The 16,940-nt window shown below is 51.9% G+C and overlaps 1 protein-coding gene across 2 annotated transcripts in view; it reads left to right on the top strand.

Annotated features, from left to right (window-relative positions):
- The window catches only part of STK32C (serine/threonine kinase 32C), a 60,072-nt gene extending 43,365 nt beyond the window's left edge, over window positions 1–16,707 (top strand). The window contains exons 2-11 of one of the 2 annotated variants that reach the window (XM_090145699.1): window positions 5,914–6,065; window positions 8,028–8,201; window positions 8,694–8,731; window positions 10,099–10,188; window positions 10,638–10,741; window positions 10,836–10,952; window positions 11,964–12,089; window positions 12,181–12,312; window positions 13,117–13,184; window positions 13,843–16,707. In XM_090145699.1, the coding sequence (XP_090001825.1) occupies window positions 5,947–6,065; window positions 8,028–8,201; window positions 8,694–8,731; window positions 10,099–10,188; window positions 10,638–10,741; window positions 10,836–10,952; window positions 11,964–12,089; window positions 12,181–12,312; window positions 13,117–13,184; window positions 13,843–13,981 (1,107 nt within the window). In that variant the 5' untranslated portion in view covers window positions 5,914–5,946 and the 3' untranslated portion in view covers window positions 13,982–16,707. The remainder of the gene's footprint in view (window positions 1–5,913; window positions 6,066–8,027; window positions 8,202–8,693; window positions 8,732–10,098; window positions 10,189–10,637; window positions 10,742–10,835; window positions 10,953–11,963; window positions 12,090–12,180; window positions 12,313–13,116; window positions 13,185–13,842) is intronic. The other variant, XM_031597294.2, reaches the window with a different exon arrangement.
- The last annotated feature ends 233 nt before the right edge of the window (window positions 16,708–16,940 follow it).

The following is a 16,940-nucleotide window of genomic DNA, read 5'->3' as shown; positions in this document are numbered from 1 at the left end:
CAGCCCAGGGCACGGCCCAGAGCTGTGGGCAGCATGGGGAGCACAGCCATGGGATGGTGCTGTCACTTTGGTTGTGTCACTGTGCTGCAGTTAGAGCTGAGTGCTGTCAGCACTGCGCAGTGCAGGAGGTTGCTGTGCAGATTGCCTCTGGGATCACGGCTGCAGGTGTCCCATTCTGTTAAACGGGGCTTTGTGTGCTGGAGATAATGGTTGGGTAGAACACTGCCAGAGACACTATTGTCAAAACTGTTCCCAGAATGAAATTCTGGATAAATAAGATGCATAATGAAAGCAGTGAGGGCACTTCCGTTGTTTTCAAGTCTGTTTGCATGCAGGACCAGACAGTATCATGGCAGCACCCAGCCTGGCCACGTCTCAGCCCCTCCAGCCCGAGGAGCCCACCCTGAGCAGCACCTCCCCGGGGTCAGTGTGGCCATGGGGCTGCTCGGCTCCCCCCGGTCCTTTCCCCTTGGATCTGCTGGTGTCACTGCTGTGTGTATCAGGCTCCTTCTGCAGTTTGCATGACTCTGTGCTCCCCATGCTGCCCTGCCAGCTGCACCTGAGGGAACACCGCTGTCCTTCTATCCATCAGGTATTCTTGCTGTCCATTTGTTATTCTGTCCCTGCACTCCTCTCTGGGCACCAGGAGGCCCTGCAGCCCCAGTGCCAGCTGCTCGGGACCATGTCATCCACAGCCCCAGGACCTGGAGCCCCACATGCACTCGGCAGCAGGGCAGGTGCTGCAGGGCAGGGCCTGCATCCTGTGCTCCTTCCCGGCCGGACACGGCCCGTGGTCCTGGAGCAGCCTGTGGGAGGTGGGTGCAGGCTTAGCACCATGAAAGTGCAGCATAGCTTTGCTGGGGGGGCCCTTACAGCCCCCAGCCCCACCCCTGCTGTGGGCTGGGTGCTCCCCACCGGCTCGGGCTGCCCAGGGCCCATCTGTGGCCTTGGTTACCCCCAAGGATGGGGCACCCACAGCTCTGGGCAGCAGTGCCACAGCCCCGTGCTTCCAGCACTGCAGTATTGCTCTGTCCTTCTGCTTGCCCTGGTTTGCGTGCTTGGTGCTTTAATTGCATCACTGCAAAAACACCTAGAAGACAGCTTTAGGCTTTGTTGTCTTGCCATGCCAAAAGGACATTTGATTGGATGGTTTTATCCTTAACATTTATTAGGAGTGTAGTGCAAATTAACATTATCTTTTTAATTACAAATCTTACACAGATGTTAATTACCAGGCAAAGATTGTATTTCACTTACCATCAGTGCCATCATAATACCAAATAGATATGAAGATTGGTTTGAAATGACAGAGTAACTGTTGCTGCCTACCGTGCAACTGTGATACTGTGGCCATGTCAGATGTCTTTGGTTTTCTTTCAAAATGATGCCATCCTTTGCTATTACTTTCCTGATATCAGCTGAAAATAGACTTATCATTTTTTAAATATAATTGACAACATTATGGTTTCAGTTATTGGTGTAGAGCCACGCCAATGGAGGAGGCAGGATCTGCAGAGGAGGTAGTCCCTGGCAGCCACAAGTGCAGCAAGAAGCACGATGGCCTGGGGCTTTGGGGCCCATATATTGGGATGACCAAATGCTGGAAGGTCTGTCCATTGGCATGACCATATGATGGAAGATTCCTGCACTGGAATGGCTATATGTTGGAAGGCCCATGTACTGGAAGATCTGTGCTGATGGCGTTTACTGCCTGCAGTCATTGTGTGAGGACGTCCGTCTGTGCCCTGGAGCAACGTGACAGGGAGTGTCAGCATTGAAGGTGTTGCTTTTTGGGCAGGTCCTGCAGCTTGCTGATATTTTCTTGGCTGGTTAGAGAGCCAAATGCTAGTAGTGCTTTTGCTCGTGTTGTTACCTAATGACTTTGTCAGGTTAGCATTATTTCCGAGAGCAGAAGCCTGATGAGTGCTTGGAGGTGCAGCTGGGGTCAGCCCTGTGGGTGGATCACTGCCCACTGTCCAGAATGCCCACGTGTAACTGCAGCACTTCTCATCTCTGCAGAGTGGGAAATATAAGGATTTTCTTAACTTCTGAATATCTAACAGGATATTTTGTGTGTCTAGGAGCCCAGACATAATCCCCAGAGGAAGTCAGCAGAAAGTGAAGTATAAATCACTGCATTTGGATCAGGTGTAACCACTCTGAATAAGCGTTTTACGAACTAGAGCAGTGTCCTCCTGTGGTTCACTTTCATGTGGGATTAAGATGTTTGATGTGAGCGTGCAGTTTGCAGGTGCTGAGCATTGACTTTAAAGACAAAATAAGCAAAATCCAGGAAAATTCCTGATGGCCCTCAGCCGAGTCCAGTAACATTTCTGTGAGAGGTTTATAGAGCATTTTGTGGTCCTTCAAGAACAGAAGCCCATGGAGAGGCTCTAGAAGATCATGTTCTGCTCCCATGCCCAAAGCAGAAGGAAGATATCACGAACCCAGCTTGGGCATTTGCATCAGATGTGGCAGTGATGTCCTGCAGAGGATGGGTTCATGAGAGCTTTAATTTGACATCTGCATCAGCAGAAGAAAAAAAATCTTTGTGTAGCCAAGAACAAGCAATCTCAAGTACCTATCTGCTTCACAGACAGTGCCCAGCATGCAAAGTACTTGCTTTTGTTGGAGCCCACAGACAAATTGTGCTATTCCATTATAATTAGCTTGAGATAAGTCAGGACACACTATTAAATGATTAGATGACTTTTCATCCAAGTGAGGATTTCAGCCTGCTGGATTCGCTCGGAATCTGCAGGAAAAAAGTCATTGACTTCCTAAAGCCTGGCTGCATAAGAGAGAGCAAGTCGAACTGAAAAATGTGCACAGCAGCAAAAATGCAGAGGATCAGGGAACGTATCCCGAAATAACAGCGACAGTGACAGAAGTCTTCCTGCAAAAAATAATATCTTGTGTCCCCCGGGCACCACGAGGCCCCCAGTGACTGTGCTGTAGTTCCATCCCAGCTTACACCACGGCTGGGTGAGGAGCAGAAGTCAGTGTTGCAGCTGCAGCTCGCTGGGCGATGCAGGGGAGCAGCACGCCGGCAGTGCAGCAGCCCTGGGGCTCACAGCAGCAGCGCTGGCTGCAGTGACTCTGCTCTTCTGTGGGTCTCTTGTTTTAAAACTTGAAACACGTGGATTTGCTGTCAGCTCAGCAGAGGGTGAAATGCTGTGGCAATGAAGGCTGCAGGGACGAGCTGTGGTAACGGAGCAGCGTGGCAGGGAGCAGCACAGCCCTCTAGGGGGGCAGCAGTGATGGACGTCTTGAGAAGACCCAGAGGGCTCTGATGCATTTACAATCATCTGCATGTTTAGATGGATTCATGTGCTGCATGCTTTAATGGCAATGCCTACCTTAAGCTGAGAATTTCCAAGCCAAGACTCAGTTTTCCTCCCTCTTTTTTTTGTTTTTTTTTTTTTTATGCATCATCAGGGTCAGTGACCCTTTGCACTCTGCTGTGAATGCCTGCGTAGCTCGGCTGCTGGCTGCAGACCCAGCCAGTCCAGGTTCAGATGAAGATGAACTTCAGCTCCAGTGACAATTTCTGTTGTCACTGTATGTGGCCCCATAAAGTGAGGTCGAAATGGGAGATGTTAAATGCTCATCTCATGTTCTGAATAGCAAATGCAAGTTCCAGCTCCTTTGTGCCTTTAATGCAATAAAAGCAAAGGCAGCTGTATACAAACCATTTGGCAGCAGCTGAATGCTCAGGGTATCTGGGAGTCTATTAAATCTTTTATGTGCCACGTCTTGAGCAATATACTGCCAGCTGATGCCTGCCTTCTGCAGCGCAGATCTGGCAGCATTACATACGATTTTTCCTGACGGCTTTATTTAACCACAGAAAATTTCCTTTGTGCAGGGAGGGACCACATTGTGCAGCACGAGGACGCGGTCATCTCTTCTTTTTTTCTTGTGTTGCTTTACTTGTAGATCTGCTTGAAAAATGGATCCAGATTTATTTTAAAACCACTCGGGCTTGTTACCCTGTAGATGTTCCCTGTTTCCACGGGGGCAGAGCGGAGATGTGTGCTGGGCACTCACCTGCCAGTGCATGGGCTGTGCTTCTGCAGCCACAGGCATTTTAGGGAGGGTTCCTGCTGGTCCTGGAAGCAACATGGATGGTGAGGGCAGGAGCAGCACCGGTCCTTGTGTTGTGTTGGGTGACTGCAGGGCAGGGACAGCAGGGCGCACAGAGCTGCACAGCACTGCAGGGGGGTGTGGAGCTGCACCAGCACAGAGCTGTGCTGTGCTCCTGTGGAGCTGCACCAGAGCAGTGCTGCCTGGTGAGAGGAGGACGTCCCTGTTGACTCTCGTGTGTTTTTTTTCTTCCCCAGAAAACAGGTGAAAAGTTTGTACTTGAAAGTGGAGTTACTTTGCACGTAGGTGATGCTCTTCTGTTTCAGAACACCACTTGCTGTTACGCAGCAAGAGAACCTGCCACTGTGTTCTCGTTTGTTATGCTATGTCCATTTTTCCTGCAGAGAAACAGAGAGCAAATGACAGAAATGTGAAAAGCAGTACGTGGAAGCATGCAGAAGTCAAAATCTAAACCAGAACTAATGACAAAGATTTAGAAATTAAAGTGTTTTTAGCCTTAATATGAAACAAATCAGAAAATAATGTTGTTTGGTGTCTGCATTGCCGTTACTCGTGGATTGATTTTAGATAAGCTGTATAGTGATGCCCATGTCCTGAGGGGGTATCGTTGGGTCTTTTCTGCTGAAGGAAGTTACAGAGTGCAGTTACTTTCCCTTGGCTTATTACTGTCAGCTCGAGGCAGCAGTCGGGTCGTGCTGGTGCTGTGCATCGCAGCAGGCAGCCTCCTGCTCCCATTCAAGCTGCAGGCAGCGAGTTTCAGCCCTTGTCTGTGCTGTCTGTCTGTGCCGTGTGTCTGTCTGTGCCGTCTGTCTGTGCTGTGTGTCTGTGCCATGTCTCCCTGCAGCTTCTGGTGTCCCCAGGCAGAGCCAGACCCCTGCTGCCCCCCGGTAGGAGCCAGCCCAGAGCATGCCCTCAGCACAGAGCTGTGTACATCTGTGGTTCTCTCGTGCAGCCATTGCAATGGCAACTGCAAAATAATCTCCGTAATTTCATTGTGTTGCTAATTAGGATGTTTGTAGCAGGCTAACGATAACCACCTATTATTTTGTCATCTTTTGCTGTAATGTGTCCTCAATGATATTATATTATGTACCATTAGCACTTGCAAATTGTTATTAATGGGAGCATTTTGGAAGTGTGGAAGAGCTGAGGTCTCCCCGTGACATTTGCTCCATCCAGGGATGCTGTGGGATGCTGCAGAACCTATTAGATGCTGTGGGATCTGTTGGATGCTGTGAGGGGCAGTGGGTGCTGTGGCTTCAGCAGCTGGAGGTCACTTTTGGTTGGGTCTTGCTGTGGTGCTCCAGCGAAGGCTGTAGGAGCAAACTGCCAGACTTTCTTTTTCAAAGAAAACGTACGCAGCACACTGCAGTCTGGTAATGAAGAGAGGACAGACATAATGATACCAGCTGTAGGATGCTCATTAATTTATTTCAGAATAGCTACCTTGATAATTAGTGTCGTCATCAGCCGGAGATACGGGAGCAGCACTGAGGATGCTCTGGGAGTGCAGTGAGCCCCACTCTGTGCTTGGTAGCTCTGTGCTGTGCAGGGGCATGGAGCTGGCACCCTGTGTGGCCCAGTGCTGGGCACAGTGCTTGTTGTTTTCCTCATTTTTAACCCATTTACATTTTAATCACTTTCAGCTAAAGCAAAATGGATTGTTTGACCTTTCTGAGTACGGCCATATCTGAAATAGGTTAAACTCAATCTGCTGGTAATGAACACCCAGCATGTGTGAGCTTCCCCACCACGTCAAGCAGCAGATGAGGGAACATTTTACTAAATCTTTTCGTTCTGCTGTAGGTGTGCATTGTGCAGAAGAGAGACACTGAGAAGATGTATGCCATGAAGTACATGAACAAGCAGCAGTGCATCGAGAGGGACGAGGTCCGCAATGTGTTCCGGGAGCTGGAGATCCTGCAGGAGATCGAGCACGTGTTCCTGGTCAACCTCTGGTGAGTGGCTTCTGCCCTTCCCCCTGCCCTCCCCTGCCCCTCCCCATGCTGCAGGGCTGTGTTCTGCCCCAGCTGCTCTGCACGCAGCCCCCATTGGGAGGTACAGCTGAGCTGGTGCAGCGGGAATGAAACGCTTTCAGGGAACACGCGCACAGAAGACATCCAAATGTTACATCACCAAGCATTTTCCAGCAGTCGGTCTCGTTTCATCAAACCCGTTGTGTTGGTTGTCCTTCAGAACCTCCTTGCACATGCTGCTGATGCCGAGGTGCTACTAGTTGAGCTGCAGTGCTGGTGTGCCACGTGTGACCATTACAGGTGAACACGTGTTGTTAGCTTCCAGCCTGATGTGAGGAGAGTTGTTTTTTTTAATGAGGCCCTGAGTTAGTTCTGAGTGCTTTGGAATGCAGCTGTTCCCAGCGATGTGTTTTGAAAAAGAAGTGCTGTGATCTCTGCAGATTGCCACCTGCGTGGCCTTTGGCTGGAGCGCAGCTGATGACAAAACAGAACTCTGCGGCAGTTTGCTGCTGAGTGCAGCGTGTCCCTTTAGAGCTCAGCTATTTCACTGAATCTTGCACAACATAAATCCATTTCCAAATTTAAAAAGTGGTGCGTTATGTCTGAAGGTTTTGCTGCTTGGCTTTGAGTGAGGATTTGGCAGCCAAGAAGAGTGGCATTTTTGCAAGGCAAGGGAACCACTTGTGGTCCCACAGAGCAGAGGTGACAGGCTGAGCAGAAGGAGGCTGGTCTCTTATTGCTGACATGTAGGTGGCCGTGGTTACTGGTGCCGTGCTGGGGCTGCTCAGTGCTGTGCATGCTCTGTGCCTTCAGAGGACAGCTCAGAGGCAGCAGTTGCAGTGGGGTCAGGAGTGTAACTGGGTCCTGGGGGCAGCATTTCCACCCCGCTGGCTGTTGAGCATTTTAACAACGGCAAATACATTTTCCAACAGGTAATGCGGTCTTTGAGCAGACATGCTGATGCATATTTTCCCAGCTCCTGCATTTGGAATAAGCGCACATTCAGGATGAGAAGTGTGTGATTCACAAGCGTTACACAACCCCACACGCTCTCTCCTTAGAAACGCTGTAGCCAAATATAACAATGGGACCTTATTTTGTAGTGTATCCTCACTGCTGTCACTCTCCTCCGGGATCCTCTGCAAATAGAGAGGCGTTTTACTCTACCGTAAATACAAATCTATTTCTCTGTTTTTATGGTTAAACTAGCACTTGCATTTTCTAATTCATTTTCAGGATATGCAGGGATATTTTAGGTATGGTTGCGTTGTGCTTTTCACAGCTGAAAATCCACAGTGACTCTGAGACGACTGAGAGCAAAGCCCCGTGGGCTGCGTGCCGGGGAGCTGGCAGTGGGGAGTTTGGTACTGGGTGGGTGTTGTGGGACATCAGGCTGGATGGGGCTCTGAGCACCAGAAGGAGCTGTGGGTGTCCCTGCTCAGCGCAGGGGAGTTGGACCAGATGGCCTTTGAAGGTCCCCTCCAACTCAAACCATTCTATGATTCTGTGGTTTGTTATGGGACGTTTGAAGCAGGGAACGGTGTGCCTCAGGCAAACCAAGGCAGGATACCAGGTGGGAGCTGAAACACCCGTATTTGCTCTGTGGTTTTCTGGTGCTGGGAAGGCAGCCCCAAAGCCCCAGGCCCCGTACCTTGCTGCGGGGGTTGCTTGCCGAGTGGTTCTATGGCATTCTGTGGGGTTTTGGTGAAGGATGGTGCTCGGAAGGCAGCAGGAGTTGATGGGGGCAGCCGCCTCACCGTGGAAGTGCTGCTTAGGACAGCAAAAGCATCGTGAATGGTGCCCACTTAATTAAAGAGATGTGAGCACCGAGGCCGACATATGCTCGTAGTGGGGATGCTGGCAGATTGTCAGCGGCGCTGCGCAGTCACGAGGAAACATTTCTGCCCTCAGTCTGCGAGCACTGCTGACAGCCACTCCCCACAGGTACTCCTTCCAGGACGAGGAGGACATGTTCATGGTGGTGGACCTGCTGCTCGGCGGGGACCTGCGCTACCACCTGCAGCAGAACGTGCAGTTCACGGAGGAGACGGTCAGGCTGTACCTCTGTGAGATGGCCCTGGCACTGGACTACCTGCGCAGCCAGCACATCATTCACAGGTACTGCTCTGAGGCACTGGAAGCCAGAGCATTCCTTGGGCTGTGCGGTGGGGCCCAGCTGGGCGTGGAGCTGCGGGGCTGTGGGGCTGCTGTCCGGCTTTGGGGCGGGCTGTGGGTCCGGCTGGGCTGCGGGCGGGGTGCTGGGCTGTGTGCTCACTAACCTTGCCCACAGTGCTGCAGCCTGCGGACCTTTCTCCTCTCCCAAAGTGCAGTGCCTGGGGCCGTGGCTGATGGAGGGCTTCCCAGGGTGGGCTGACGCCTGGAGTGCTGATCTTATGGATGTGATGCCTGAATAAGTCAGATGCTCCCACATTTTTTCCCAGGAGAAACATGCTCGTAATCTGTCCAAAGGGACTTGTTCCATATTAGGATGTTTTGGGGTTTTATCTCTCTATTTTTTTGTGAATAAAAAGGTTGCAGTTTTTTTTTGTAGCAGTTAATCTGTCATCTGACTGAGATTTCAGTTTGCTATAATTTTGCTTCTCTTTGCAGAGATGTAAAACCAGACAACATTCTCCTGGATGAGCAAGGTAGGAACTCTCTGTCTCACTTTGTCCACCCGCTACAGATTTCTTGCAGTCATGGATTCTGTGTGTCTTGTTATGTGGGAAAAGTGTGAGCAACACACGTGCACCAGGCTTTCTGTGAGAAGAGAACCGGGCTGAGCCAGGTGAAGCGAGCATGGAGCTTCTATTGGTAGTGTTATTAATACACCATTGGTTGGCTGTCAGTGATCTGTACAGGACAGCTCACGTATGAGATCCCATACATTTGGCCCTCCAGTAATAAATCTTAGAAAATGAAGACTCACTTTCTCAGGGCAGCAGGCTCCAAATCCTCCAAGTTTTAGGTAAAGGCTTACCAAGACCAAGGCTTGCACTCGCATGGGAGTTTGTTAGAAAATATCACAGAGTATGAAGGCTAAATGCCAGTGCCTCAGACTGCACGTACTATTGGACATGATCTGAATCTGCATTCATCTGGTGAGATTTGAAAACGTTCTGCCCCATCCAAGGCCCCTGGCTTCCCCAGACAGCCCTGGTGACAGACAATGCAGGAACAGAGAGAATGTTCTTCTGTACTGCCTGAAATCTCTCAGTGATTTCTTCATACAGACTTAGGGTTTGTAAAATGTTAGGGTTTCTTTTAGATTGACGTGTCTGTATTGGCTGTGCTCTGCAGTGCCAGCTCTGCCTTGGCTCTGGGATGTGGTTGTGGTCCAACGCCTTCATCCACAAACTGTTACGGATTGTTTTTAATCAACGTGAGCAAGGCAGTGTCTTAACACGGAGTTTCTTTGTCTTCTTTACTGACTCTAAGTTCCGATATATCAGTGTGACCAAGTGCTGGAGCTGTGTAAGTTACAGCTCCGCAGGTAGGCTGAGCTAGGAGTGTTTATTGTAAGCTTAAGTGACTGTGTAATTTTTCACATTACTTTGCACATCCCTCCGTTTTTGTGCTGCACGCTGGCTCGGTACTGCCACATTACGGTGTTTGTATTCACTGGTGGAAAACTGAGCCTGAGTTTCCCGAGCAGTAAAGAATTTGGCATTTAAAACTGGACATGTCCCAGGTTTGAAACTCAATGCACCGCAAACAAAGAACAAGAATGGCCAGGTAGGGTGGCATAAGTTGGGTATTTTAAATGGCCTCCATACAAAATGTGAAGCTTCATATGTGATTCAAAATGCAGAAGCACAGCGAGGAGCACTTAGCATCAGGCAGGCCCCAGGTCCCCAGAATGGTTCAGGACCCCGGGGCCCAATGGGGGGCTGGGGATGTTCCTGCCTACCCTGCTCTCTGCTGCCTGGGAGCAAAAACTTAAATACACTTTTATTCTGCATTGTGGGGTTCTGTGCTGCAAGTAATTCCTTCCTAACATCTGTCTTTGTTTAAGGTCACGCACACTTAACAGATTTTAATATTGCAACAATAATTAGGGATGGTGAAAGAGCAACTGCGCTAGCTGGAACGAAGCCATACATGGGTAAGCAGCAGCAGCAGGTTGTTACGTCTGTGCTTTACCTTTAAGGAATGCTCACTGCATGCAGTCTTCTAAATCCTGCCTGTCACAAAAGCACTGAATAGATTTTGCCCATTAATGCATGCACCGAGTCATTCAGCAGAGCTTAGCTGGCTCAAGAGGGGAACTCCACAATGGCTGCATTGCCATCAGAGTGCTGCCTGTTCCTCTGGTGTTCCCAGCATCCCCGTGTCCCCTTGGTTCCCTGTCCCCGTGGCCCAGTGTCCCCATGTCTCGCTGTCCCTGCTTGCTGCCCAGCCCCATGTGAGACCAGCTGTGCTGCTGGGTTGTCCTGAAAGCCCCACTGGTGGCATTAACTGCGCTTATGCATGGACTTGCACAATGTGGGTGATTTTAGCAGAAACCAACTGACACCAGAGATAACCTGCTGTGGCTCTGCTCTGTCTGTTCAGCTCCAGAGATTTTCCATTCCTTCCTGAGTGGTGGCACGGGTTACTCCTTCGAAGTGGATTGGTGGTCGCTGGGAATCATGGCTTACGAGCTCCTCCGTGGCTGGGTAGGCTTCAGAGCCGGAGGCCTAAGGGTATGGCTCCTTAATGGGCTGCAGAGAGAAAAGGGAATTCCTTCTCACCCTTCTGTGCTTTCCCCAGAGGCCGTATGACATCCACTCCAACAACCCGGTGGAGTCCCTGGTGCAGCTGTTCAGCACCGTCAGCGTTCAGTACTCATCCACGTGGTCGAAGGAGATGGTTGCTCTGCTACGAAAGGTGAGGGCTCTTAGGGTCGTAGAATTGTAGAGTCCTTAGAGTTTGGAGAAGGCCGTGTGGTCCAGCTCCCCTGTGATGAACGGGAACAGCACGGCTCTTCCTGCTGTGCTCTAAGCTGGGCAGTAGCTGTGGTGCGTACAGGTGTGCCTGGCCATATTTCAGTACATTAGAAGTGTGAAACTGAACTTATTATTTATGGCTTTGCTCAGTTTAAGCACTGATTAATCTTCTGTTATGTTGTTTGTTTGTTTGTTTGTTTACTTCTGTAAGTGTGGAATCATAATGCCTTAGGGTGGAAGGGACCTTAAAGGTCATCGACCTCCAACTCCCTTCTGCAAACAGGGATGAGATGCATTGTTTGCTAGTTAACAAAAAAGCTGTTTCTTGGTGTAATGATTGGGTTCTTCCCTGGGCTGAGGCTGGGTTCTTTCAGCACCCGAGGGTAAAGTCCTTGTGCCATGGGGGCTGGGACAACAGGGAGCAGTGGGGTCAGCGCTGAGGAGTTTGGTTCGGGGGCATTTACAGTGAGGGCTTCATATGTGTGCAATGCTTTCGTGTTACTGCTGCAACTGGAGAGCTGTCGATGCGCTTCGGAGGTTGGTTTTCAGCCGTCGTTTGCTTGAAAACTCAGAAAAGTAACCGATGGCCGTGCTGTAAGGAAGGGACACCGGTTCTGACGGTGTGAGGCTCAGTGGCCGCTGGTGCCGATCGGCGGCGCGGCGCTGGGCGGGCTCACATCGCCCCCTGCTGGCAGCTGCGGGGAGCGCCGAGGCAGCGCATCGCGCACCGAGGGGGGCGGACCGGGCTTTGCGTCCTGCGGGAGGGCCGGCACCGCATCTGGTGCCTGGATCCGTGCTGCGCTGCGGCGTCCTGCGCCGCTCCCTGTGCGGAATGGCACGCGTTGCCCCCGACAGAAGGGATGCGGCGCTGCCGGGGTCCCCGGACATGTTTGCGGGGCCGGGGCTCTCGGCTCCATCTCTCCTTGCTCACAGCGGTGCTGCTGTCCCGCAGCTGCTGACGGTGAACCCCGAGCACCGCTTCTCCTGCCTGGCCGACATCCAGACATCAGCATATCTCTCTGCCGTGCCCTGGGGCGACGTCTGCCAGAAGCGCCTGGAGCCGGGCTTCGTCCCCAACGTGAGTACCACGGCCTGCCCGCTCACTGCCCTGCTCTGGGCTCGGGGCGTTCGCTGGGGAGGGATGACCCCGTGTGTCCGTGTGTCTGCAGAAGGGCCGCCTGCACTGCGACCCCACCTTCGAGCTGGAGGAGATGATCCTGGAGTCCAGGCCCCTGCACAAGAAGAAGAAGAGGCTGGCGAAGAACAAATCACGGGACAACAGCAAGGACAGCTCGCAGTCCGTGAGTGCTGCTGGGGTGCTGCTGGGGTGCTGCTGGGGTGCTGCTGGGGTGCTGCTGGGATGCTGCTGGGATGCTGCTGGGATGCTGCTGGCTGTGGGTGCAGCGTTACTGTGGTGGTGCTTCCCATGCAGATATATTGGGGTGGAAGCATTTGCCATATGGAGTCTTCCTGACAGCCAAGTGTTCCTCTACATAAGTGCAATAGAATCCTTTCACAATAATCTGTGCTCAGGAAGTGAATTGACAGATAGAGGTGTGGGTATAATGATCAAGGGTAAAACTAGCAAACCATCCAGCTGGTTGTGGCCCTTCTGAGAAGCACTGTCTTATTGCCCAGCAGCTGAGGGTGAGGCCTGTGCTATCGTGGTTTGTCTGAGAGCTGGATGATGGCCACACAGAAGCACCCACTGTGCCCATTCCATGTTTGGGTGCATGGCCTGGTGTCACCACGACCTCACAGCTCTGCAGGGCACTGGGAGGGAGAAAACAGAATGAACAGGCTTGGAAGTGCCTCTGGGAGAGGCTCAGGGCTTCTGTTATGTCTGCCACAACCCTCAGCTGGCATGCTCACTGCACAAGGTAGCATGGGGTGGGAGCCCAGCCCTGGCTGCAGGGTCTCTGCACGCCACAGGTGAAACATGCCAGAAAAGCCACAAGGCAATCAGTTGTGCTGTTTCCTTCATCTGCTGAGGCTGCACTTTCTGGTGGCTGCTGTGTGCTGGTTGGGGCAGTGCAGTGCTATAGGAAGCAGATGTGCAAATGGGACTTCTCACACACGTGTGGTTCTTTTCTGTTCTTCAACAGGAAAATGACTATCTCCAAGAATGCCTTGAAGCTATCCAGCAAGACTTTGTCATCTTTAACAGAGAGAAGTAAGTGGGGGCTGTTTTGGGGAAAGTTCTTTTCCTGGCTTTTCCACAATATCGGTGCCAGACCTGAGGACCTGGAGCACCCCCTAGCAGGGGGCTAGCTGCAGAGAGACTGCGGGGGTCTGACCTGCACATGTGGCACCTCCTCGGCTCCCCTGTGACCCCTCTGCTCCCGTTTGGCACCACCTCAGCTCCCCCTTGTGGACAACGTTGCTTTGGGAGATGAGAGCAGGGAGCACGGACACGTTTTCTCTGCATGTCACAAGCATGCGGGAGGAATGCTGCAGTTCATCGTGCAGCTCAGTGCTGCTTTGCCATGTCCAAGCACACAAAGGGGCCCCGCTGTGTTTGGAAGCAGGACAGCAGTCAGCCCTGTGCTGGGGGCTGCGTGTGGTGTGGGTGGCTGCATTGCTGTGCCTGCAGGTGCTGGAGCACTGAAGCCCACACGCTGTGCTCGGGCATCTGGGAACTTGGTGGTGTGTTCTGCCAACACTTCCACCCGTGTAAGGATGTCACCGTGTGCTGGAGGGGCCACCAGTGTGAAGCCCCCCTGCTTTGCCTTACCTGGGCCTGCCGCGGGATGCTGTGGGGGTGCCGGGGCAGCCAGGGGCTCATCCTGACCTGGGTGGCTGTGTGATATGTGCTTCTCTGTCCCACGCAGGCTGAAGAAGAGCCAGGAGCAGACGGGCGAGTCCACGTCTGCCCCCGAGAGCGGCGCTGAGGCTGAGACAGAGGCTGAGGCTGAGACCTCCAACCTGAACATGTGCAGCTCCGTGTGCTCCTCGGCGGGCAGCACCTAAGCTGAGGCCGCCCTGCTGCCGCCCGCTGCCGCCTGCCCTGGGTTGCACTGAGTGCCTCTGGCAGCGCCCTGCAGCACCTGGCACAGCAGCTCGTCCCGCAGCGTTGTAGCAAAACAGTTCTCACAGAGCTGAGCTCTGGATTTACACAGGCACCAGTTCCACTCAATGAGGTGCTGCCGTGGGTAAGGATACTCGCTATGCAACTTGTCGGAGGAAGGAGACCTATTGCATTGCTTGTTCTTTTTCAATGTCAGATTGCTGGTCGGTTTTGATACAGTGCGATGGCGACATGGGAAGTTACATCTGCAATGCGGGAAGCCAGCAGGAGGAAGGCTGGACGGGTGGCTCACGCTGCATGAGGCACTGCTGCTAGCGAGGGCTGCGTGGGGCCGAGTGCCCCCACTTGAGTTGGGGCTGCCCCTGCTGCAGCCACGTCTGGGAGCTGGGATGGCCCTGCAGCTCAGGGATGGCGTAGGCAAACTGTTGTCCCCTCACCACTGCCGGAGTGTCGTTCCTGACTTGGGGTACATAAATGTTTTTTGTGCACTTCTGGGGCTGGGTAATGATTAAATACGTGATCAATATGTAAAGTGTATTTAAGATACTTGCTTCCTTCATGCAGCCGCTGTGAGTGGCAGGAGCCGTGTGGCAGATCAGACCATTTGGGCTCTGTGTGCCCAGGTTTGGGGGATGCGTTTTGTCACAGGTTGAGGTTTTTTTGGAAGCAGTTTGTGACCTCCTAGTACTGCTTGGCCATGAAAAGAGGGCAGTGTCTTAATTTACCCTTTGGTTTTCTTTATTTTCAGTGTAAAGCAGGAGTGCTGTACATAATTTACCAAAACCTGTTTTTATCTTCTCAGTAAGACAGGAGCTCTCTGACGCTCCGCTCTGGGGGTTGCCTTTCTCCTGCTTTCAGAGGCCTTCACTCTGTCGGCTGCTCGATCTGCTGCGTTGTGGCTTTTGGTTGCTGTTGTTAAACACGAGCCGTGGGTTCTGCTGCAACACAAAGCCGCTGTGCTGCACGGATTGGAGGCAGCGGCGTTCAGCTTAGAGCTAGCGAGATCTGTCTGCTGGCAGATGCCAAGGAGGTGGCTGGGTTTGCATCCTTGTTCTACATTTGTAACGCAGAAATGCATAGGAGAGGTTTTTAACAGATGCAGACTCTTTTAGGACAAACACCGCTGCGTTTTTAGTTTCTGTGGATGAAATAGATCAGCTTATCTGTCTACAATTATTTTATATGAAAGATGACACTAAACATTAATTTTCCACAGTTTTATGTGGAGATCAGTAGGTGACTGTGTTTGTGCAGAACCACACGTTCACAGAGGGGCAGCAGAGGCTCGAGGTGCGCGGTCAGAGCTCAGCACCGGCTGTGCAGTGATGGCTGGGGGTAGCTCTGCTCAAAGCCCTGCGGGGTGGCCCATCTGAGCACCGCTCTCTGGGCTGAGCTGCCTGCAGCCCTGCTCCCACCGCTGTGCCCACACGCCTGCCTCTTTCCTCGGCGCTCCCAGCCCTGTCCCCCTGTCTGTCCCTTTCCCTCTGTACATCGTGCAGTGCCCACAGTGCTGGGGGGAACCGCGTGGCTGCTGCCCCAGCGTGAGATGTGGGGCACAGAGGTGGGGAGGACAGGCTGCAGAATGTGTGTGTGTGTGTCTGCCCCTGCACCTTTTGGTTCTGCACCTTGCTCACCAGGACAGGGGACACGGCAGACTTCGGGAGCACGGTGCAGTCAGGACACTGTGAGTCCAGCATCACTTGGGTACTCGTTTGCAACCGTGTGAGGATGTGTGTTTTGCTGCTGCACACCACAGAGCAGGTTCTATTGCTGCCCGTTTACTTATGCATAGATGCAGGAGATGAAACTGAAAGCAAGGAGTAATGGTGAGAAGGAGGTGCAGCAATAGCGCATCAGTCCCCTGTTGTCTCGGCCGGGTGCGCAGCTGTGCTGGGCTGTGGGGCTGTGCTCTGCACAGGGGCTGTGATGGCTGCACTGCCAAAGCCCTGAGCCCTTCTGTCCGTCCTGGGTCAGTGCTGCTGTGAGCAGAGCTCACGGGGATGGTGAGGCACTGCCATTCCCTGACCCCACTGCAGAGCCTGCAGGAGCCGATCTGGCACTGCTTTACATCTCCACAGTAAGGTGGTGTATATAACTATTTAAATACGTGTATCTTTTGTATCACAGATTTATACAGGGAGTGCCGTTATCCGCTGTGAGACGTCCACATCACCTAGGAATTATTCTCCTTAAATTCTTGCCATGAGATTTTTTTTCTTATCACTGTTGTATTTGGGACTTTTGCAGAACTGCATATTTTCAAGTGTTTCCATTGAATTCCACAGACTTTGCTGGGAATTTTTGTAGAAACCAATGCCAGGTCAGGTCCGGATGGGTCTTTTGTTGCCAGTTCATCACTCTGCACCTTGGTGAGAAGAGAATAAGAGTAATCTGAATGAGGTAATATGAACTTGAGGTTGGACAGTGCCGAAACCCTGATGCCTTGGTAGGGAATATTTTTAACTAATCTCAGTGTAAATTGGATAGGTAAAGTATACCTTTGTATTTTATGTTAATACATTTCTGTAATTTATTGCATAGCAATACTGCCGTGTCATGGAGAGTTTCAATTAGGACAACAAATTTGTGTTTTTACAGACACTGCAAGAAGCCATTGCCTATGTGGAGTAATAAATGTGTATTTTTAACATTGCCAAGTTTTGGCAGTCATTTCTGGGTTATTGCTCTGCAGGAGAACAACACTGAGTCCAGGAAAGAGTGCATGTTGGGATACAGTTCTTGCTTCCACATTGCAGACCTCCACTGTTTAGCACCCAGACCACAGCACTGGCAGCACAGCTGAAATGCACCATCAGTCAGCTGTGCATTCGCTGCTCCTATGGGCAGCACTGTGGTACAGCTGTGTAACGAGCAGCTCCGTGTGCCAGGTATTTCCTAATG

The sequence above is a fragment of the Phasianus colchicus genome, chromosome 8, assembly GCF_987193195.1.
Source record: "Phasianus colchicus chromosome 8, bPhaCol1.hap1.1, whole genome shotgun sequence".
Classification (NCBI taxonomy): domain Eukaryota; kingdom Metazoa; phylum Chordata; class Aves; order Galliformes; family Phasianidae; genus Phasianus; species Phasianus colchicus.
The sequence above is the reverse complement of the archived record's forward strand: the minus strand, read 5'-3'. Positions and strand labels throughout refer to the sequence as shown.